General features: G+C 39.1%; 4 protein-coding genes across 9 annotated transcripts in view; 2 read left to right on the forward strand and 2 right to left on the reverse strand.

Annotated features, from left to right (window-relative positions):
* The window catches only part of tbc1d2b (TBC1 domain family, member 2B), a 28,309-nt gene extending 24,404 nt beyond the window's left edge, over positions 1-3,905 (reverse strand). Inside the window, exons 1-3 of the mRNA XM_019272244.2 lie at positions 3,464-3,905; positions 2,685-2,835; positions 322-496 (exon numbers count right to left, since the gene is read on the reverse strand). Of these exons, the coding sequence (XP_019127789.2) occupies positions 322-496; positions 2,685-2,835; positions 3,464-3,805 (668 nt within the window). The 5' untranslated portion in view covers positions 3,806-3,905. The remainder of the gene's footprint in view (positions 1-321; positions 497-2,684; positions 2,836-3,463) is intronic.
* Positions 3,906-6,878: 2,973 nt separating this feature from the next.
* LOC109141535 (SH2 domain-containing protein 7) lies at positions 6,879-10,510 on the forward strand. The gene is made up of 8 exons (XM_019272232.2): positions 6,879-7,052; positions 7,144-7,277; positions 7,674-7,840; positions 8,558-8,647; positions 8,846-9,011; positions 9,093-9,260; positions 9,357-10,055; positions 10,162-10,510. The coding sequence occupies exons 1-8, from the start codon at positions 6,917-6,919 to the stop codon at positions 10,204-10,206; spliced, it is 1,605 nt and encodes a 534-aa protein (XP_019127777.1). The 5' UTR covers positions 6,879-6,916; the 3' UTR covers positions 10,207-10,510.
* Positions 10,511-12,848: 2,338 nt separating this feature from the next.
* cib2 (calcium and integrin binding family member 2) lies at positions 12,849-20,351 on the reverse strand. Of its 6 annotated transcripts, none has more exons than XM_019272230.2 (7): positions 19,780-19,854; positions 17,550-17,584; positions 15,841-15,875; positions 15,636-15,747; positions 14,297-14,444; positions 14,006-14,201; positions 12,849-13,625 (listed from the first exon to the last, which is right to left on the reverse strand). In XM_019272230.2, exons 4-7 carry the CDS (start codon positions 15,702-15,704, stop codon positions 13,604-13,606), a joined length of 435 nt encoding a protein of 144 aa, XP_019127775.1. In that variant the 5' UTR covers positions 15,705-15,747; positions 15,841-15,875; positions 17,550-17,584; positions 19,780-19,854; the 3' UTR covers positions 12,849-13,603. The 6 variants fall into 6 exon arrangements, with proteins under 6 accessions (XP_019127775.1, XP_027128973.1, XP_027128974.1 ...); XM_027273172.1 differs by having other exon boundaries at positions 19,741-19,837; XM_027273173.1 differs by lacking the exons at positions 15,841-15,875; positions 19,780-19,854 and adding an exon at positions 20,240-20,351.
* lrrc61 (leucine rich repeat containing 61) lies at positions 19,958-23,075 on the forward strand. The gene is made up of 9 exons (XM_027273169.1): positions 19,958-20,097; positions 20,939-21,034; positions 21,116-21,262; positions 21,400-21,460; positions 21,639-21,724; positions 21,807-21,872; positions 21,960-22,028; positions 22,216-22,341; positions 22,439-23,075. Exons 1-9 carry the CDS (start codon positions 20,070-20,072, stop codon positions 22,543-22,545), a joined length of 786 nt encoding a protein of 261 aa, XP_027128970.1. The 5' UTR covers positions 19,958-20,069; the 3' UTR covers positions 22,546-23,075.
* The last annotated feature ends 892 nt before the right edge of the window (positions 23,076-23,967 follow it).

The following is a 23,967-nucleotide window of genomic DNA, read 5'->3' on the forward strand; positions in this document are numbered from 1 at the left end:
ATCACATATACAAAGCAAATTCCAAACCATGCCACATTTTTAGCATTTCAGTGCGTTTCTTTATTTGAATAGATGTGTTGTATGGCCCAGAAGGGGAAGTGCTGATGGCTACATACAACAGCAAGAAGCAAACTATGGATGTAACCATTTCCTCTACTGCAGTCAACCTCAAGAAGGACTGACGAGGTATTTTCTTTCCTCAATACAGCTCTATTGAGGCACTCAAGACAAACTAGTTGTGCCTGTTTAGTAGGTCCTCGACAACAACTTCCTTGGATATCACCCAACAAAAGGATACAGAAAGGTTTCGTTCAGGCTTACCTGAGTTCTGTACCAAAGTTTCTGAAGGAGAAGTTGAGGGGGTTTGTGGGCGCAGCAGAAGTTCCTCTGGCTGACTGGATCCCCACCATTCCCCCACTGTCCGTTTCTGTCTCCATGGCAAAGTCACTGCGGACCTTCTCCATGCTGTCGCTTAGCTTCTCAAAGACAATCGCATCTGAGAATAAAACAGAGGGCATAAGAATAACATATGATATTATCCCATGACTCAACCATTGCACCAACCATGAATGAATTCCAGTACAATGTGATGCAATATTTTGAGTTACCCAGAATGCTATTTACAGCAGGGTGGATGTGGATTCAAGAGTAGCTCCCTAACCACCAGAAAATATAGTACGTAGCATTTCTGAGTCCAGCAGGCTAAATATAAATGTTCCTCTTTGTAGCAAATTAGCTGGGACAGTGTGGGGACCACAATTATGCCATCACACCCAGAGAGGAAACCTGTGGCAACTGACACATAGTTGTAGTTACACAGAATTTAAGAGAATAATCTGACTCTGTTTGCTCTAATAAAACTTCTGAACGGACATGTAATGTATTCAGACAAATCCTTTTATCCACTCTGAACCACAGCATATTAGATGACAGCAGAATAACGGTTGCACATTAGTAGCCATTACCTTGGTTATACCTTGAAGTTAAGCTTAGTCATGTTAATCTTTCACTAGCCATATAAAAAGAGTAACATAGAACAGTTAATGTCCTCACAACAGCTAGAGGGAAAATTCCAGTTAAGTAGAAATTACTGAAAGCCCGGCTGATTTTTTTTTTTTTTTTTCCTGCATTTCATCACAGCTCACTGACACAAGGTCAAGGACTTCTGACACGGAAGTAAGACAAAATATCAGAGGACTTTGGCATTCAGTGTCCTAACTTACAGAAACAGCTGCTTCTTGAAGGATCGTCGATTTCAGAAGATTTGTGTTTTGGGACTGCCAATGTTGACAGAACAACCAACATTAGTCATGTGTGTGTGTGTGTAAGGACAGGAAAAGGAAGAAGCGGTCACAGTTCACTCCACTCAGTTACCACAGTCAAAGTTTCATTTATTGCTGGGTCTCTGTAAATAATATAAATATGGTCTAGACCTGCTCGGTATTAAGTGTCCTGAGATAACTTATGTTATGATTTAACACTGTTTAAATAACAGAACTGAACTGAGTGAACTGTAAGTTGACTTGAAGGGAAACAAAAACCTAAGACATTTAACTTGAGTCTAATGTTTATATTATTATAGTGAACAGTAAATAATAATTCTGTTATGTAAAATGGTGGTGTAATAATATTTATGTCAAGTTTTTGTAATATGGAATTTTGTGTTTTATTATTAAATATTTTTGATAAAAGCTACAGGCTTGTTCGCTCCAAATAAAGTCACAGTAAAGTTTTAAAGTGTGTCATTTTTTTATCTTCATAATATCAATATATCGTTGGTTTCATGTCAGAAACATTGTTCATGTGCGACTTTTATTTATCTGAATCTCACACTAGCTTCAAATATAGATTTATTACACTTTGTCTTTTCAGGATACCCAGGACTGTTTGAAGATAAGAGAATATTCGCTGTGAATAGTTTAAGATTGAAGATTATTATTATGCATGTAGAAGCAGCAGCCTTTTGACATGGAACAGCAGGGTCAACACAGGTGTTTCCGATGTAACTAATTGTGGTTTAGTTCCATTTTCAGACTTTCCAGTGCTCCAACATGCACCACAGAAGCACCCGGACTCTGTTTATATCTTTAGTAACACCTGTGATCACCTGCTATATCACATGTCTATCACATGCTGTGTAAAAGCTCTATTCTGAGCAGATATGGAAGCTTGTTACGAAACTTTAAACCAAATCATGAGTAAAAATATGTGAGGTCTTTGGTGAAACTGGTTCAGAAGTGTCTCATATCTGAGTGCAACAACAGAAATTTACCTTAAAAAAATATTTCTATGCCAATCAAACCATGTGACTAACCTGTCTAACTTCATAAAAGGTCAACACTGAAGCTGGTACAGTGAACACACGTTGTGCTGGGACATGTCTGTGTTTGTGTTGTCAGTGGCAGACGCTTGCGACTTCACTGCAATCGTCAAAACGGCACACAGTACATAAAGTAGCACTTTTGTTTCAGTGCATGCATTACAATAAAACACACCCCAGATAGAGTAGATGTGAACTCATTTCTTTTGTTCTGTGGAACGCTGACAACAAAATAGCTCGACTTGTGTAAATATTAATCCATCAAGATACAGGTGTTTACTTTTAGCCGGTGCCTGGATGTGACAGTACAGAGCAGTGTAAATGAATGTCCACACTGTACATGTGTGTGTGTGTGTGTGCCTACCGTTGTCTTTGCCTACGAGGCCGGTGGGAGGGTAAGCCAGTGTCGGGGAGCTCCAGCTGTCTCTCTGACCGGATCCTCGTGTGTTGCTGTACTCCCAACGTTTCTGCTGTAACTGCTGCAGCCAGTAATGCATCACCTGTCTGTTGGGGGCCTGGAAACACAAGATTCAAACTGTGACATCACTATTAAGTAAAGTCCACCTACAGCTGTGGGATTACATAAAAGAAACTGTCCACTTTTAAATAGCAGGTTACTGTTCAGATCTGTCATGTGAATGAGTGCAGGCGCTGGTTTCAGTCTCAGTTCCAGCCTCGGGGCCATGCAAGCTGTTTGGTATTAACTATTCACACCATCTGCTAAAAGTGTTGCAGACCCAGACCGAGCGAAACCAGAGGCACCTGTTGCACCTTTTTTCTTGGTACTGACTGTCACAGTCATATGACAGCTAAGAAGACCATCACATGAGATGACTCTTGTCATGTCATGAGGGCTGATGAGCTCATGTCCATGTCAGATTATCTCTATGTAAACACTGACATGCGATCAGCTGATCAATCTTGTCTGGCAAACATGAGCCACGTGTGGAATTGATTTTTTTTTTTAAATCACGTGTGCGTGTCAGCAGAAATATTTCCCACTGAGACTAAAAGCAAAACTCTAAAGACTAAATCTGTCAAGTCAGAATGGGTGTGTCTGCCTTTCCACAGTGACAAAGGAAGTGACAAATGACAGCAAAACACGGTCAGCTCTTGGGCTCCACACGCTGAAAAGTTCCCTACCTTCAGGAGGAACTCCTTCCCGGCTGTGCGGATCTCAAACTGCCCCTCTTCCACCTCCACGTCGTAGCTGAAGGACGCATCGCCTATTTCGATGTGCCCGAGTGGCAATGCATCTTGAGGAGTCTTGAAGTAATACAAATAACATTTCCTCGGGTCATACACGAACCACCTCGGCTTGTACCCCCTTAGAGGCCCCTTGCCGGATAGTTTGTTCAAGTACCCGCACAGCTTGCAGGCCTGCTCCTTCGCTCCCTCTACCTCGGCCACATCCACAGATCTGGAGGCCACGATCCGTGAGGCTGAGCAGGAGTTTGCTTCGCTGCCATCCTCCTCTTCGTGCATCTTCCCTCGAAGTTTCTTCTTCGTGCAGAGCAGCGGATGCCCACTCCTGTTTCCATCCGCATGACTGTCTGCCTCCTGCAGAGGAGGAGCATGGGAGATGTAGTTTTACCTCAACGGTGACGTGGTGGACGGCGCGTGTGTGTGTGTGTGTGTGTGTGTGAGGCAGCAGTACCGCTGGGTGGTGATGTTTGACCAAATGTGCAAACAGAGACTCTCCAAAAGATCACAGAGAGAAAGGGCTAAAGACTTAATTAAACTGTTATCTAGGCTAATTAAAATATTCATAATTAGAGATAATAAATGATTAAAAAATAATCCTTTACAATTAACACAAGGTCAACAGTACAATGAAAAGAGAACAGGAGGAGCACTAGACAAAAGATAAAAGTAAGACAGAGAAATAAAATACAAGATACAATTTTAAGTGATGTAAATAAAATATAACATAATAAAATAAAGTATGTATAAGTGTACTATACACTGTATAAATGTGAAGGCATGCTGTGTATATATGACAAGTGTATACAGAGTATTGGAAGAATAATGATAAGAATAAATATGGCACAAATACAGGAGTAGCTATCATGGTTAATAGTGCCTATTTTTTCGACAACAGTACTTTTAGATTATGAGTGAAGTCTGACTTAAAGGTCCAGGATGTAACTTTTAGGGAGCCCTGTTTACAAAATATGGCAGATATGGAATCTCATATTCCATGAAAAATGTTTTCAGTAGTGTATAATCACCTGAAAAAGAGAATTATTTTATTTTTGTTACCATAAGGCTGGTGGGAGTATGTGTTCTGAGTTTGTCAGACCATCAAATAAAGTGTAGCCAAGTTTGAATGATTAAAAATATCTACAAGTTTATGAAATTAGGTGTCTCAAATATATTATAACAGCTTTGGAATGAAATAAAACAGAATCAAAGAATCATGTTTTTGTCATCCCAGAAAGACCCTTCCATAACTACAGACACTGTGGGTCCAAAATGTTTAACCGCCATGTTTCTACATGACACCGACAAGTTTCGTGGCCACCGTAGTTTCTCTTTCACACTTCATGGCACCTCTAGATGCCACGTAATTCTACACACCGGTCTTTTAAAACAAATGCCTACAATTGTTCTATCATGGAGATCTTTATCCTTATCCTTAAAATATTTACACTACAAACAACATCGATACTTTATGATCTCTCTCGATCTTAAATGTAAAATACAAATCTGCAAAGTAACTATACAGCCAGACACATTGTTTTCAGACACATTCCTTTTTTTTACCCCTATTTATACAGTACACATCAGGTTAATTGCGGTTAAATTTTTACTGTGACGTGTTTGGAAGAGTCTGATAATAACAAAACAATAGAGCTTTGAGAAGATTTATTTATCAAGCATAAATCACATTGTCAGAATCATTTCATGAGAGGAGGTGAAAACATTTGATTCCAACTTTATGGGCAACAGTGTATTTGGTTTGATAATGGATGGTGGACCTTTCTCTCATCATGTTCCCTGTCTATGCCTTTACTGTTTATATATATATCCAGTAAAGGTGGAAATGAAGAGAGAAAACAGACAAGGACTACTACTAAAAACATCTACATCCACTTTATAAAGTGAAAAAAAATGGAAACACTAAAACTTTTGATTAAAGTTTTATTATTTTGATCTTTGTGGGAGCTGCACCATTTTTTAATCACCTGTGTTGACATGCACAGTGTGGCTACAATAAAACAAGAGAGTTTAGTGAATATTTCTTCATACTACAGAATTAGGTTCAGGATGCTTTAGGTTAACTGATGGTTGTAACATGCTATGACACGATGCATGTGGGTCCAGGAATTTAAACCACCTGTCATATCTTTGTAATTTGATTTATTACAAGTCATATGATTATATTTGGTCAGGCTGAACTTTGGCTCTACTCTTGGGAGAATTCGATTTGATATATTTTCTGTGGTTCAAAGGGAAGTGGGGGTAAAAGTGTACATGGATGACATTTTACAGACATCAACTGACTTTGTGCCCTTTCAAAGACCAACATCCCCCTCATACTGTTAGTGTGTCACCAGAAGACCTACGAGCGAAGATCTTAAACAGTGTGGCTGATTAATCTATTTCGAAAAGGAAATAGATTTACAAGCCACGGATATATAAAAGTATATCCGTTTACCTCACAGTTGCTGTTGATAAAATACATTTTTATATCGTTAGCGCACTGTTAATAGTAAGCTCCGATACTATGCACGCAATATTGGATGGTACAAACACGGAACCACTGATAACATTTGACCCCAAACCTCTCCACACCCCCAGAGGAGCACATAATGACTCACAAAGACACACACAGCTCTGTTGAAATGATGTTGAAATTCTAGGTCAGATAAGTGTAACAGTACTTAGTCATAGATGGAACTTATAGGGTAATTGGAGGCTGTGTAGATGGATAACAAGCCTAAATAAATAAAAAAATTCTGATGCAGCTGTGTGTTGGGAAAAGTAGCAGTATGTCTGTTTGTTAACACTGGAGGATGCTCATCCCGCTCAGTGTGACACAGACTATTTCTGGTTATTGTTTCTCCCCCACAGGGAGCTCCTACTGTTCACCACCAAGCAGAAAGCAGTGATTCACAATGACTGCTTCATCCATGGGGGGAATAAGTTAGCCATGATTGATGAATACCTTAAAAACAAGGCTGGGAAATATCTCATTAGAGGTTTGTCTCTGCCCTCAGAAATCTCTGCATGTATCTTCCCAAATAGTTCCATCCTTCACACATTTGGCCCCTGACACATCAGCTATGTGAATTCATTGCAAACCCAGGTCAGAGAATATAGATCAACTGCTGACGCAACTTATCTCCCCATTACTACAGTAATCAGACAGTCTGTGGGTAAAACATCTCCTCTTGCAAAACCAACGCTCTTGTGTGCACACAAACCACAGTTTCTGTACAGCTTACTTTCCGTTTCTCTTCAGGAAGCTCTTGCTTTGTTCAGCAGCCCTTAGCCGTCTCTGTTATGCAAATGAGCTGTGTGAAGCGCATGTGTGCCGTTGCCTCAACACTGCTGCTTTCCAAGCCGGTGGAAAAAAGTGTGTAACTGTAAATGTCATCTGTCTATATCTCCCATGTGGGGTCAAACAACTCCCTCAGTAAAGAGTGTTCAGAAGTTGAGAGAAGCATTTTAATGTTTGCTGCAATGACACCGGGTTCAAACCACACACTGGCAATCTCAAGGAAAGGTATGTACACCATCTCAACTAAAAACTAATTCACAATATATGAGCTTTACATTCAACTGAGAATAAAGTAAATGTTTCCTCCTTTTTCTAGGGATTGAAAGGAATTGCTGTGCGCCGCACAGACAGAAGATCTGTCACTTTTCAGGGTCAAAGACAAAGGATCAGAGAAATACAAAATCACAAAAATCACCCTGCCTCAGGACCTGTCTGGCATTTTGCTTCAAGGTAAACTAGATCTTTAATGTTTTAACAACTTATTAACCACATATTTGCATGCAAAGTAACAGTTTAGCCTAACATCAGATTGACATTACAGCAGACTTTGGACATTGTGGATGCTGAAAGGATTTTTTGAACCATGTTAAATTAAATGATTAAATATTGTAATTTAACAGTAAAGAAATCTTGTACAGGTAATTTTTAAAAACTCTAAGTTAAACTTACACATTAGTGATCATATTTGTCACGGAGCACCAGTGTTAAACTATAACAATGCAAACATTGAGCTACTTTTAGCCTCAGGTTGACGCCTCCTGGAAAATAAGCAAATTAGACTATTGAAATACAGCCTTTGCTACACTGCTGGTTGTCTTCATCTGCTGTCTGCGTGCTTTTCATTAGGACCGGGCGAGGATGGATCAAAGGGAACAATCGATGGATTCTCATGCTGAAGGGACTGAAGGAAGACTCAGGGAACTGGCTTCAAAGTGGTTCATAGACACTCAAGTGCAGCTCATCGTCCACAACGGCTTCTTCCCTACTTGGTTCATGGGCTTCGTCACAAGAAAGTAAGAAGGATGTTGTTGAGGAAACATCTGAGTTTATGAACAAAAATATCTTATCTTTTTCAAACTACTATTTATGTATTTATATATAAGGGTCAAGAATTAATTTTAATGCTCATAATATAATTTGTTTGTGACAAAGATATCCCATTTCCTAAAGTGCTGCTATGTATTATTTATTTATTTTTTCTGCTGCATTTTTAATTTAGAAGATTTTATTTATTTGTCAAGAAAATAAATGTTTATGGTTTATTACTGAAGCGCTGTCATTTTAAGTGTTAGTACGTTTATAAAATTTTAAATATAATGAGTGATATTCTAGAAAGGCTGACATTTAGGACCGGTCTGTTCACGGGTCAAAGACGTTATGACAATGACTTGGATTGCGGAGTCATGACATTTTCTGATGGAAAATGTATACTTGGCAATACACCCACTCTCACCTACTGCCCTGTCCTTTGGCAGACATATAAACACCTACATAAACAAGATATGATTTTGTTAGAACATTAGTAATGTTTATGCAAGAAATGAAACCAAATGGATTTTCCTTTGATTCAATGTACTTTCCAAGGTGAATTACGTGGTCCGTCTCACTGTACACACTCAAAACCTGCCTCACTGTTCCCGTAAACTCAGGCCAAATGGTTTTTTGGGAAACACCTGTACTAAAAAGTCTTGAAGTGTGGGGTTTTAAAGTTCTTTATGGTCTGTTTATAGGGATGCTGAAGAAATACTCAGAGAAAAGGAACTGGGCTGCTTCCTTATCCGTCTCAGTGATAAGACCATCGGATACATACTGTCTTACCGGTGAGTATCAGTTTAGTTTCAAAATGAGTTTATTTTGAAATGAATCAGCATCAGTGTTGTCCTCTCTATTTATAGTTCTGGGACAGCTTCTAAGCTATTTGTTAGCTTTATCAAAGGACATATTATATTAATTTAACACATAATGAAACATTGTTTAATTACAAGAAGCTTTAACAAACTTTTTTTCCCCTCATGCAGAGGCAGGGATCGGTGTCGACATTTTGTGATAAGCCAAATTGAATCAGGCCAGTTTGTTGTCTGCGGAGACACTATGGAACATGACACAATCTCTGATCTCATAGAATACTACAAGATGAGCCCCATCCAGCCATTCGCAGAGTATCTGACATCTCCGTGTATTGAGGTAAGACACAACTTCTTAGTGACTTTGTCTAAGTATAACGCTGATCAAGAATGGAGATCTGACTGGTGTTCTGTGTTTCAGGCGCTGAATGAGGAGCTGTATGATATCATCCAGGTTAGCCCCAAAGAAAAGCCTGTGGCCACTGTCAGAACTGTGAGCACGAATGCTGTGAACATGCAAAAACCACTGGGTGACTTGCCTTCAGAGCAGCCACCTACACGTCCACCAAAGGGCAACAGGACACAAGAGGTGAGCACAGTACAAAAATGACAGGGTTATTCTTACGCTGAGATTGTAACTGTATCTTCAAGCTGACTTAAAAATTTGGATTTGTTTTGTAAACAGGAAGTACCACCTTTGCCTCGGAGGAGCAGACACCTTGATAGTGGGCCCATGAACGACAAGGACAAGGTTTTGTATGCTCAGCTTAGGAAGCAATCACCCAGGGAGATACCGAGACACCTCTGTCAGGACAAGTCACCTGGGGATAATTTGGGGAGAGCTGACAGATCTACAACCCAGGATCAGTACATAAGGAGGTGTAGTCCTCCGGCAGCACCGTACTCTGTTTACTCTGAACTCAGCCACCTAGACAGCAAGAGCAGGTCTCTACCACTTCTCGACAACAGCTCTGACGGAGAGCAATCTTACAGGCTGAGTGCACCCCCACACACTCCACCAAGACTTTCCCCCAAGCCCCTCAGACAAACCACTTACAGTGGCTTGCAGCCAGAGAAGACAGACTTGTGCAGCACGCGAAAGAGCAGCCACAGCCTGGAATACATGGACAACGGTGGCATCTATCACCTGGCTGGCAGGTCCGGTAGCCCACACACTACGTTGTCTGAGACGAGATCAGAGCAGCACAATGATTCACTCTACGCTGAAGTCCCCAGTGAAGCATTCACTGGCCGTTTCACTCCTGTCAGTACATACGAGCTGATTCCCAGCCACGGGGACACCAAACCTAAACCCAACAACAACACTTACGAGCCTCTGGAGGACATCAGACCCAAACATAACTCCTCACCCTTTGGGTTAAAAGTAAGTAATGTAGTCAAAATGTGTTCATTTAAATTCTTGATTGTGCAGAAGTTGTAATTAATGTTAATCATATTTATTTAATGATCATTTTCTTTACCCTCTGCAGAATGATAAATGGAAATGGCTGTTCCCTGAGGCCAAGAGGAAATAGTGAAGAGGTTACCAGCTACTGAAGAAAATGTTCACTAATTTCTTTTTGACACTACAGCGATCCTACCTTAATATAATATTAACATTACTATTAATTAATACTAATATTAACTCTGTGAAAGCTTCTTTTTTATATATATATTCAACATGTGTTTACATGTTTGTAATTATTCAAATAACATCTGCTGTATTTTTGCTTTTTAATGTATTTATTTAGAAAAGATTTACATCTTTGTACTGACATTTTACAAAGCAAATGATGTATGTTAAACACATTCAGTCCATAAATGAGATTCAAAACGAAACCTCGTAAAAAATTATTTTGTTCGACAAATGATTATATCATTTTTATGTAAAAACTGTACTGGGTGTACCATCAATGCCGTGTTTCATTCACAGGAAACTTTATTTGCATACATATTTCAAACGTCTGTATACGACAGCAACAGGAAAGTGGGTCAAAGATGTTGAAATGTCATTTATTATCTTTTATCAGCTGCTGCTCTTTTACTCTCTAATTATAGTTTTAATGGTAGCTACTACAATCACAGTGTAACTTATACTTCAACAAGATTTCTGTGTACCCATGGTCACGGTTATTTGTAAGCGACTAAATACGGGAGCATCTGCTATTCTATGTCAAACTTGGGTGGCAGAAATAAGGAAATAAGGTGTTTCCCCTTCAAGTGAAGTCATGCAAAGCAGGATAGATTAACACAAAGAAATATCAAAACATTCAGCTTAGGAAATCAACAGTGTTTGATGACATTTCTGTCATGTTCTCTGTCGCAACGTGATATAGATGATGAGGCGTCACTGGAAAACAGAAGGAAATGTGTGTCACTTCTCATAAGTGATGACCAAGATGTTGTAAGTGCCTGATTGCACATCAGTCGGTTTCTGCACCTGTGATAACGGCATAATATTTTCCCTTACTGGTAACACTTTACATTAAATTCTTATCCTTTAGAAACAGTATACAAACAGTTAATAGATTATAAGACACTATAATGTATTAGTACTGTTCAAACTTATTCATGTATTTGACCAGAAAGTTAATGAAAGATTAATTGTATGAACACATTTCTTTGTGTTACTAATCGTTCACATGTGGGTTTATTCTCAGAAATAGTGATGAAAAAAAAAGAAAAGTTCACTTCTCTTGAAGCTTTCAGTCATGGTACATGGCCTCATAGAGTTTGCTCAGTTATCATGGAGAATTAAGAAATATTTGTGATTATAAAAAATAACTGCTAGAAATAAATATATTATATCTATCTATTTCATAATCATATAGAATGGGAATACAGATTTGTTTTGATACGATGACAACTGTGACACCAGTTTCACAGGCTTCACAGAAGGAGTTTCCGGTAAATACATTAGACACTGTAACGCTATGGCACAGATTGTCATAGTGTGTTATTAACACACATTTATTAATAGTTAATATACTGCTTGGAAATGTTACCTAAGGTATGGTTACAAGACAAAAGTAATGAAGAAATCAAATATGTAGGATATATTGACAGAATACGCAGCTGCATCAGCTTCCATAAAGACTCTCGTTGTGTGCCATCAAGCAGACCTCCACTGTCATGCTGTGAAAGCTTTAAGGCACCATCTTAAATCAGATCAAATTAAAAAAGACAAGGTCCCATGGAGTGAAAGCAGTGTGAGTTTCACACACTATTTGGCCGCTCTAAACCTCAGAAACAGTTGCTTATGGCTGCTTTACAGCCCCAGTATCACATTGCACCAGAAGCTTCTCTGCTGGAATCATAATTAACAGATGTTCTCTGTGAGACCAGTAATTAATGAAGCCACACAATCAGCACCGTATTGCCCTGAATATTTGATACTGCCCTCATAAAGGGAACTGGAGATAATGTAGTGAAGAATTAACTGGTTGCTCTGATGACTGCACACTGTTTAACTGACTTAAACATCCTCCTCTTTCAGACGAAAATACGACACTTCCTCATTTTTCATAGTTTTCATAGCTGGCAGTGTCCATAAGTCCACTTTAAAACTAAAAAACTTGTTGTAGTGTTGTAGTTTCCACATCGCACACTTTAGTTGAAATGGTCTGTGCTGGATTTCTTGTCGTGCTGTGTTATGTTGCTTTAGCCCGCAGCTAGTGTCCCGATTTCTACTTTTGTAACTGCTCTGTATTTAGATCAGACTCAGCAACAATTAACCAGGTCATATTCATTTTGCAGACACTGCAGTTGGCAGCAACAATGTTAAGACATCTTGTATGTGACTCTTGTATGACCTGAACATCAACACCATTAATCATCAAACCAACATGACCAAGGTCATTTCCACCTGATCCCCCGTTGGGATTAACTGTGTGTGTAAGATGTAATCACGCTGATGATCACATCCTGCTTAACAAGTTACTACAGCTCATATGGTGGGAAATGCAGGGGCACAGTTGTTTCCTTATCTTTACTGTGTATACAAATACATCATCAGTGAGTGGGTAGCTTGAGGCAGGTGGTTATATAGACAAAATGTTCCTGATATTACAAGTCGCATAAAATTATTAGTCTTTGGTTAACAGTGAGAGGTTGTATATTTAAGGATTACAACAATGAAAAAAAATGTGAATTCACTCAGAACACACAGAAAAAAATATTTATTCAAAGATAAATACCTGAAGTCACATAAAATACTGCAACGTGTATCCAAAAGATGGCTGTGTGTGATATCTTATGATAATGGCTGAGGCAGAAGATGATAGCTACCACAATGAGTTCAGATGATAGAGCCCTTCATATAACTGGAGAACAGTAAGTCATGATTGTCATAAGTTGCACTAGCGAAAAACACAACCTAAAATGACTAAAAGCAACAGACAAATATTGCATAGCTGACATAAAACATCTGTAATGCCTTTAATGCTGATGATGTGCCTTCATTCACTTCAAGCTTTGTCCTTACTACATATCTAGTGTGTCACTGTAAGAAGACTTTACTGGGGCTATCTCAAGTGCAATAGATAAGCATGTTATGCATTCTTGAATGTGCTAAGTAAGCAGCGATGTCTGACTCATTTCTGACTGGTTTCACTGATCATTTTTCAACCTTAAAATGTGAAAAGAATAACCTTTTTTTTTTCCCCCAACAAGAGACCAATCCAGGTCAAGCCCTTTTATAGGAGGGGATATTAAAGTATATTTTCTTCTATGTTGTTAGAAATTCAGAGCCCTGGGTATTTAGCTGCATCCAGTATTATCCTTTAAGCAGACTTCACTGAGGCCAGAGAAGACGATGAGATGATTTCTTTGATGGTGGGAGTGGGGGACATACACTGTGCCGTGGCACAGGGTACAGGTGCAGTCCTGAGTTCCACCCCGCTGCCCACCTTGGTAATTTTCCACGGAGCTCTCTCAGATTCGTATGTGGAAGGTGCTGCAGTGAAAAGAGGAACTAGTATTGAAACCGTAGTCGTCACTGTGCATGCAAATATACTGAACTGCTGTAAATGTGAGTATAAACACACAGGAATCAAAAATAGATGTGCTCATCATTCCAGTAAGGAGAGTCAGGGGTGAGTACATTTGCATATAAATGAATGGGCACAGGGGTGGCTCAGGATTAAAGTGATGCTGTTAGGCTGACAGTTAAATGATAAACATGATTAAAAGCCATCTGCGTAGTGAAAGTGTAAGTAATCATTACAGCTGGAGATGACACATGCATTGCTTGATTTCAAAGTGTCACTGCTTTGCATATTGAAGTGTGTAAAATGTATTGACATTATTGGTCTTAAGCGAGGTGCATATAATTACCTTAAAAAGTCAGGAGCCCTAGTTATCATATTTTCAAAGTCTGAATAGGAGAGTTTGCTGTCTCCATCTAAATCCGCCTCCTCGATGGTTTTCTCGCACACCAGCTCCACTTCTTCAGGAGTCAACTCCTCCTTCGTTAGCTTATTCAGAGTCTTTTCCAGATCTTCTTTGCACAGGTAATTATCCACATTGTAATCTGTCAACAGAGCAAATGATTTTCAAATTTTCATTTCATCGAGTTCTGGTGAAACTAAATAAATTATAATGGGCGCTTTAGAAGATTTCAATTACCGTATATTTTGAAGGCGTATATGGCCTTGAGTTCTCTAGGAGCCATCTCACTGAGGACTGAGAACATGTCCACAAATTCATTGAAGCTGAGATTCCCCATCCCATCCTCTGAGAAAGACTCTACGATCCTGCTGCGAAACGGGTTTTCCTACAGACGAACATTTCCACACGTCAGTGCAAATGATTGCACACATTAATGTAAGATTCACTGCTATATGTAGCATGTGGTTCAGATGAGAGTTTCATGACCTTTTGTGTTTACATGCCGTTGTCAGTTTCACATATGAGCTGCAGAGGTATAAACCGGTAGGTGTATTCTGCTGATCACAGGGTTCAACTGAAAAAAAGCTGACTCCTTCTCTTTGCTGGTATGGTGAAGCCAATATTTTCTCCTCCATTGCTCAACCAGAGGTTTCTACTCAGGATTTTATACCCCAGGTGATTAGCTGATTTGACACAACTTGTAATAAATTCACACTGAAGCGGAGGACATAAAAGAGTCTTGGGATCTTACTAATTCCATACCTGTAAGCATTAAGTACAGCTGTTGTCAAGAGAGCGGTTTTCATGTTTGAGATCAATACAAGCTCAGCAAAAAAAGCCGTTTGTATAATCAGCAGTCATCCATCTAAAGCGAAGCCATTTTTAACTGCATATCCAGTCAGTGGAGTTAAAATCAGTGCAGTCATTCAAACACAGCTCATAAAACCGAGTAGAAAATGTATTTATGAAGACTTTGTGTGACTGTTTATTATCTGGGCCTCATCAATCCTGCCTTTGGTGGTCCCCATCTTCCCCCTGCCATCTGTACAGGCCCTGCAATCATGTGACAGTTTTACAGGCAAGGGCCAATTATGCCCAGAGGAAGGACACATTATGAGTATCTGTGCTAAACCCTTGGTGGATAAGGACTCCATATAAAGCTGTGTGTTAGTCTATGGCTGTGATGTTATTTAACATGGCTTTTTTTTGGAAAGAATTTCTGGATGGTTCTTTATAGATGGCAGGTGCTTAAAAATAGGATGCATCAGTCAGGATCGAGAGGCCGAGCATTTCATGGCACATTAACCTCCATAAGAATGTGGTGTCATACAATCAGATCAGTGATGATGAGCGTTAAAAATCAATTCTGTCCTCTGAAAGAGAGTGCGTATTGATTAGGTGTCTGTGCACATGAGCGGTGGGTGCCACGTTTGTTTTAAGAGCGTCTCCTTAAGCACAATCCAAAATAACACACACAATAGCACACACCGTGGGTAGAAAGAGGCTGATCCATTTGCAAAGAGTTTACAAGTTACATCATAATTGACGTACTGTAAAGGATTTTTATTTTTTTTACCTTTAACTCCGGCATGTTGACTATTAAGGCTAAAGGCAATTTACAATCAGGATCATTGGTGTAGTCCATCGGTACGAGATGTGGAGCTAACTCATGGTATCTGCCGTGCAACCTAGAACAAAAGATACAAACACTTGTTCAGTAATTGTATTCATTCTTGTGCTTCTGGCTTACTGCCGATGAGAACATTTGATTTTTACTCAACTTGAACAACTTTGAGAGGTTTCTAGTAGGACTGACCTACAGGTATAAACAGAAACAAGGTGGTGGACAAAAAAAAATCGAGATTAAATTCTGTCAAATTAAACTACTATCTATTTTTTCTACAGTACAAATGCTAGGACGACTAATTCTAAATGAAACATACCGTAACAGAACAATCACCTAATTTTTAACACTATTATTCTTTTTTTTTAAACCCCTCTCCTGTCCTTCTCTTGTCTTGTCTGTGAAATCATTTAGTTTAATATCATTCATGATTAAGAATAATGTTGACGATCTGCATGGAGGCTGTATGAATGCTAAACACGTAAAGAGCTTATCTACAGCCCCCTTTTCACTCTGTCCTTTGACTAATCCTGTCATGGCGTACATTTGTTAACAGAGCAGAGCCATTTATCAGCAGCACCACTGGTCTTAGAGGACAAACTCACTACAATTAAATTAGATAAATCTGTCAGAATGATGGAGATTCATTGGTACACTGCAGCAAATGATCGGGTAAACCAGCAGCTCTCATGTACCATGACCCTTGAAAGTGTTTGGACTGTATGTCTTCTGCAAATGTGATGATGTTTAATGATTCTGATTCTTTAATGTTACATAACTGTGCGGTAACTGTTTGCAGCTGTGGACAGAAACAAGGAGTGTTTTATGAAGGTCATAAAGTGTATGACCAATTACGCCCTCTGCTGATTGTCAATTTTGCCTCCAGCCCACCAATGGCCTTAGAAACAAAGTTAATTCAATATCACCGTGAAGGTAACATGTACACAATTTGTTAGCAAGTGAAAAGGGAGAGAAATACAAATACTTTTGGAGCAGCAGAAATCTTAGTGTACTGTGACCAATGCAGTTAAAACGAGAACATTTAGTCCAATTTGGGTATTGCTATGGTTTTAATGTTCTTGTAGGATTACTATATATAAAGTTTAAACAAGCATGCTGTTTCTGCAATGTCTTACTGTTGGAGTCATTTTTTTAAAAGCAACCTTTACTGCACATTCAGGCTGAGGGCAAATCAAACCAGTGTTTCATTTCTTTAAGTAGCTGTTTATCATCCACCATCTAGAACAACTGATAAAAGATACCGAAACATGAGCGTCATCGGTGAATTCCATTAAAAAAAAAAAAAAAGCACACGATTTGTTTAATTTATGCCTGTGATCAAGAGGCCGAGTGTCAGATAGAGATAAACTATGCCGTCCAATGAGTCAGGATACTCAGAGCACTCACTGTAAGTAGATTGATATTTATTTCATTTTTTTAAGTGTTGAGTTTGCACATGTTGAAAGGAGGAGAAATGTGACACTTTGTTGGATGGCACTGAAAACAACACCGCAGTCAAAAGGTCACGATGACTTTCAAAGGTTTAGATAACATAATGAGCAAAAGCTTTAGATCTACACTGACAAACACATAAAAATATTCACGTATCACATGTACCAACAATGAACATTTTTTTACACAGTCCCTTGTAATGAATGTGCCGTGTGTGATTGCCATACCTCGCAAAATTAATGTCCACCTAATGCACATTTTAATAACGGTAAATAAAGCAGGGAGGGAAGCCTTGAAACACACAGTTTTATGTGTATAATCTCATGGTTTGAAGTGGCTTACAACTGATCTAAGTACATTTGTAACCAAGGAATGAATAAATCATTTAAAGGGTACATCTGATGAAGCTCTTACCGCAGAATTTCTTTGCGTGTGAAAAATGTGCAGTCCTGCAATGAGAGAAAAACAGCATGTCAGAGCACAAATATGACAAATACTGATGTTTGATAAAGGACTGTGGGCTGTGACAAACTGTTTACAGTACAATAAATATATTCACCATCTATAAAAGGCCTACAAACACTCTGAGTGACACGCCTGTGAGTCATACAAAACAACATTACAGTCCCAATGAAGTCACGTGGGTAACCGTAAAACGTGAACGCTTGTCGAGGTGTCTGGTGTCTCCCAAATGACGATGTGTGTGAGAGTGTTGTCAGATGCCACTTGCAATAGAAACATGTGAGGCAGAGCAACACGATCTGCTGTTGTCTGACATGCACACACATTATGCAACAGCTCTACTGGTGGCACCTCAATTTACATTTTCTCTTGTACCTCATTCTGTCTGAGCCGTGCTCCTGAGTGTGAGGAGCAGATCGCAGCCAGCTGAGCTTGAGAGATGACGTGATTAGCATAAAGACAACAACAACAACAACAACAAATGAAAGGATTTTGTGTGAGCCCGCCTCACTGTTGCATCCACTCAAGTCCAAATGGGTCTACTGACGATATCTGGGTTACACTGAAAACCATCAGTGTAAGTAAAGCTATATCTGACAAACTCTACTCAGAGCTCAAGCTCATTCATCTGATTTCAAGTTGCTGAAGGTGTTATTTATTCCTCTCCTAAATAAATATAGATATAAAATATATTGCTACTCAAAAGGGAAAATAACTAGTAAGGCAAACAGAAAGCAGTAGTGTATAATAAGGGCTTTAAAGCAGGAGTCACAGGAGTAACCAGAGAGGCTCTTGAGAACTAAACTGTCTCCTGAGAGTAGAGTTTCACGGCATATCACACCGGCTTGGCATCAATTATTAAGCCCACATCCTATCCCATGGTAAACCTGTGCACATGAAGATGTGCGTCTTCACGGAAAAAAACCTGGATTATTGTTACGGGGAATAAAAGATCTGATCTTCTCAGGTGGTGGCACAATTAACATGAGATGCTCCAGTTTGCAATGAAGTCAAGACCTTCTGCTACTCTGACCTACAAGACTATGCTATCTAGCAGACTCCAGAAGGAAATTGATTATTGCTTTAATTGTCTTTAATGGATGTGACCAGCCCAGTATCAGTATTTCTTGTTTTACCAAAGACACATGGGACTCTGTAAGGAGGTAAATATCTTAATAATTATCATAGTGTCTTAATAATTTCATTGACTGAACTAAACTTGGGTTTGGATCTACACTGCAGATCACCATTTACTAACAAATAAAGTCTTATCCTTGACATGATTTTGGATACATTCTCCAACATGCTGCAGGTACACACAGGCATGAAAGCTTACCTGGTAGGCGTCAAGTTGCTCGTCCGTAAATATTGTTTGCTTATTACCCATCTTAATCAGATGATTTGTTGCTTGTACACATTCACAACACTGAACGTCCAAAGCCTTTCCTCAATGAAAGGCATTTAATGTGTCCGCAGAGACAAAGTCCCCGCACAGAAAAGGTGGAAAACGTCGAAAAATATTAAAAAGGGTTGTTGTTGTTGTTGTTGTTGTCCTTATCCGCCATGACAGCAAAAAGCAGAGGGCGCATTCAAAAAGAAACCTGAAAAGTGGACTAGTGTCCAGTCGTGTCGGAGCCAGAGGTGGATGTCTGCAAGCTGATCTGAGCTGGTTTTTACGCACACAGCTGCTCTCCACCGGAGTCAAGACAGACCAATAGGACTTCGGGTAAATAAATAAATAAATAAACAAATGAAAGTAATTACGGTGCTGTCTTAACTAGACAGTGGGGCAGCTTGTGTGTGGAGTTGTAACTACATATTAATTACATGTAATGTATATGTAATTATATAAGTGGCGTTTGTTTTGTACCATTATTATTATTATTAGTAGTAGTAGTTAGTTAGTTAGCGGTAGTAATAGAAGTAGTAGTGATATTAAGGCATTAACATATCAGTATTTTAGGTAAAAACTTTATGTTTATGTTTCATGTAATTTCATTTCTAATGTATCATATGGTATATACTGTGTGTGTTTTGTTTAAGCAATGCCGCATGCATGTATGTATTCCCAGCTGATATGCAGTGAACAAAGGCAAAGTGGAAGCATAAATTAAAGTATGTGTATTGTATCTGTATGCTTTACCTGGGGGTCAGTGTTGTAATAATAACACTTTGAATTAACCTGTTGCACAAAAGAAACATTATACATGTTTCCTGTCTTTATCCTCGTCCAGCCCTCCACCACACTGTGTCTCCTCCTCCTCCCTTCTTCCAGCTGACGCTGGTCTGCGGAGATGAAGTCCGTCACATCCACCTGCGCGCTACTGCAGCATCGTGTCCTAACTGCGACCCCCCCAGGACAGATGCCAGTTTCACACTTCCCTCAAAAACAACCACTGCTTTGCCTTTCTACCACACTGGCTGAAACAGTCGCTTTTTTCTCTCTCTTTTTAAGTAGCAAAGTTGCACACGATGGACTCGAAGCGAGATAAAGACCAAGGTAAGTTGTCATGGATATAGCTTGTTGCTACGCTACGCCTGTGCTAGCCTTAGCTAACAACGTCCGTTGCTTGGCAATTTTACGTCTGTCATCATTGGAGAAAACAAAAACAAAACAAAAACCATTTCATGAAACAACCCACCGATTTAAATCATCCTCATGAAGTAACGCAGCCGCTTTCCTTGTGACGTTTCTAGTTAAAATACAAGTAGCTACCCACATTAGCTGTAACATCAGCTGGTTGCTAAGCTAAACACCCATCACCTTAAATTTCTGCAGGTGTTAACATGTAAAGGTGTGTTTGGTGTTCCCATCCCACCCACGACCCTTTTCTCTCATTATTATTATTATTATAGTGGTGTTACAGCTCCTAAAGGTAAATAAATAAAAACCTGTGTTGCTGTATATCAGGAAAACAGGACATTTTACAAAAAAAGTAACATTATTTCTGGTTAATCTCAGGGAAATAAGTGATTTCAGTGCAGGCTGATGAAGCAGTGTTCATTATAGTCTAGTCTAAAGTGAGTCACTGCCTCAGGAAATTAAACCAAAAATAACTTCATGCTTTCAAGCTTAAGCCATTTACAGACAAAACACAGCACGGCAGTACATCTGCTTGTTCGTGACCCCCTTTTCCTCTGGAGCCTGACAAAGAGGGGAAAATCTGCTTCATGTGAAATTCACGGTCTTTACTATTTAGAGACGACTGCGTGGGTTGTAAGATTGTTCCCCCCGTAAGCAGAAGAGCTCAGTGCCTCCAGCGTTCTGCTTTTGCAGCGCTGACTCACAAATAATAAGGGGGGTCGTACGTGAATTTGTGTTTTCTCTGATTCTTTCTCAGATGCAGACTATGAGAAGATAACCGCTCTGCTGCTCAAGTCCCGTACGGGAGAATTTGATTTGGAGTCAATACTTTTCCTCAAACTGAGAGGTCTTGGTAAGATTTACAGTATACCACGATTTTAAGCCTTCGATAAAATGACCTGTTCGTGTTGTTTAATATTTGTGTATCCTGCAGGAACACATGATCTTGGATGCATCGGGGAGTGTATGAATTTGGAGAGACTGGACCTCTCTGGAAATAGCATCACAAATTTAGCTCCTCTAGCATCTCTTCGGCTTCTTTCTGTTCTCAATTTGTCTGCAAACAGGATTTCCAATCTAGGTACGATTTTTGGGAGTGATTGTGTCGTTTCTGTGCTGTGTATTCACGTTGATCCTTGATGTATTCATCAAGGATGTCTATCATGGATAGAATTAGATTTTTTTTTTTATGTGACGGTGTTGCTTTTATCATTTCAGAGCCCCTACGCAGTTGTGAGAGTTTACAGAATTTAAACGTGGCTGGCAATATCATATCCAGGTATTATTATATAACCCCTAACCAAATGCTTTCCCTAGATGAACAAGGATGTGTACTAAACATGTCATTTTATGTTTAACATACAAATATTTTGCTACAAGTCTAAAAATCTATTTTTTAAGAGCAATATTCTGAATTGCTCGTGTAAAAATCTTTTATCTGTTTTGTTTTTCAACAGCATTGAGAGCCTGCAATGCCTTCAGCCTTTGAGGAAGCTAGAAAATATACGTTTTAAAGACAACACTTACAATTATACCAATCCAGGTAATTTCTAGTGACTTGAAATCACTCTTCTCGATGGGAAATCTTGATAAGCGAACTCACAAATCACTTTGTCTATGTCTAGTGTGCAGGAACCCGTCGTATAGAACCATACTTCTTGAGATGTTCCCCAACATAAAGGTGCTGGATGGTAAGATCCATTTCCCTTTTCATCATCTCTCTTAGACTGTTAAATGTACTTGAATTGCATTTAAATATCTTTCTGTTTAAATTGCAGGCGAAAGAGTCGTCGGACGTGGGAGTGATTTATATCAATTATGTAAAGACATTGACGATACCATCAAAGGTACATTTGTTAACGAGTGTGTTATTGCATCATGACAATACGTCAGATTAAGTTCAGCTGTCAGACGTAGTGTTTTTCTTGCATACACAATCTTCCAGTGGCATTTCTGACATCTGTGATGTATTTGTTGTGTCGGACGCTGCTCAAATGAATGTTTTCTTTGTTTTTTTATTATATAAATGTTTAGCTGGTTTATACAAGAACGGTCAGCTTGTTGAACATCCTGATTGCAAACCCTGGGTGGAGGATAGCTACTGGGAGATTAAGAGATCAAACAATGCCATTATCGAAGAAGCCTACAAACAGTTTAACGGTGAGATGAGTGTTGCGTGTGACCCAGTTGTCATCTTATCTGTGTTTACAGCACGGTATCCTTTTAAAATCCTCGCTCTACATTTCTTTTTCAACAGATGTCCTTCATGAATGCAGGCTGCTGAACAACAGAGCCACTCACGTCATTTCACAAACTGAAAGATCTATGAGCCTGAAGAAGCAGCCAAAGCAGTATGCCATCTGAGTCGGGGCTGCTTTGGACACATTTGTGTTTTTGTTGTGTAATAAACCGTGGCTAATGTACTGTAGGATTTTCAAATACTAAGCTACATCCAAATGCTTGATAAGTATCATTGCCAGACAACACATGCCATGTGCTGCAGTGCGAGGCATTTGTTGTCGTCCTATGCGTCGGGTAAGTGACGATACATGTAAGTGGTTTGAAAACCTTAATCCATACTGACACCCCTCAGTTTGGCTCTAAGGTGTCTTTACTTGCACAGTGTGCATTTTGTACCATGTTGTAGGCTGCTTTTATGCTAAGAGCTATGCTGCTTAAGAATTTCTATTGGTTTAAGTAAAGAGCTTTTCTCCATTTTGCATTGTTGGATAATTTTGGGAGTTAATGTGTCCCATGCTGTATGCTTGCTTTGTAAGTTGGACTTTTTGCAACAGGAAAGTGATTGATTGTTTTCGCTGTTTTTACTTGTTTTATATCATAAAGTTTATTACATGTACAATCAACTTGTGGGAAATACAATGCTTATAAATGTGTACATCACATCTACAAAGTCTGCTTTGGGGCAACTGCTGCGTACCTGCACTGCTTACACATCCAGAAGCAAAAAAAAACGTGTATTAATGATGTGGAAGTCACTAATGGTGGTAATAGTACTCAAAAAGTGGTCCACTGGCGCCGCTTGCTGGTGGTAATTGTCAGCTTTGTTGGCCGAATTTGACTGAGGTTTTAAAGTTGCTCTTACGTGTGCTGACACACAGGAAGATAGAAATAGATGACCAGAGAAATACAAAGTTGTACAAAAATAGTTTAAACATAGAGCTATTATGTACAGTATGTGTAGATATAAATAAATATAGAAAGCAACGACAAACTGCATCATACCATACAAGTGAAGCATTTCTGTGCATTGTAAAATAAGGCAAATAATGTAAAGAATAAACATAGAAGGGGATGTAACATTACTTTTTATACATGAATTAGGTGGTTATGCACATTATATACATGTGTACATGTCTGTATCTTTTATATGTGGCGTACATGACTTGGATATGACAAATCTACGAGTTCCAGGCCATCCATACTTCTCACCAACAGTATATTATTACATCATTTATAGTAACAGATATTATTTTTTTCTCTGATACGCTTGCATTTAGTTATCATGTGTGGTTAATCAGACCAGAAAATACCAAACCTTATTCATGTCAAGGATCCTGACAGTATGTACATTAGACCACAGACCCCCAATTTGAGAGCACTTTGTCATAAGGAATCTCCTTTATTTAAATATTAAAAAATAAGTCTTACTAGACAGTTACTGATCAAAGTGGCCATCCCTGATTATTTCTTTGTTGTTCCAACTTAAAGAAAATGTGATAAAATTAAATAAATACGCACACACACACACACGCACACAATCCAATC

This window comes from Larimichthys crocea, chromosome XXI, assembly GCF_000972845.2.
Source record: "Larimichthys crocea isolate SSNF chromosome XXI, L_crocea_2.0, whole genome shotgun sequence".
NCBI lineage: Eukaryota > Metazoa > Chordata > Actinopteri > Sciaenidae > Larimichthys > Larimichthys crocea.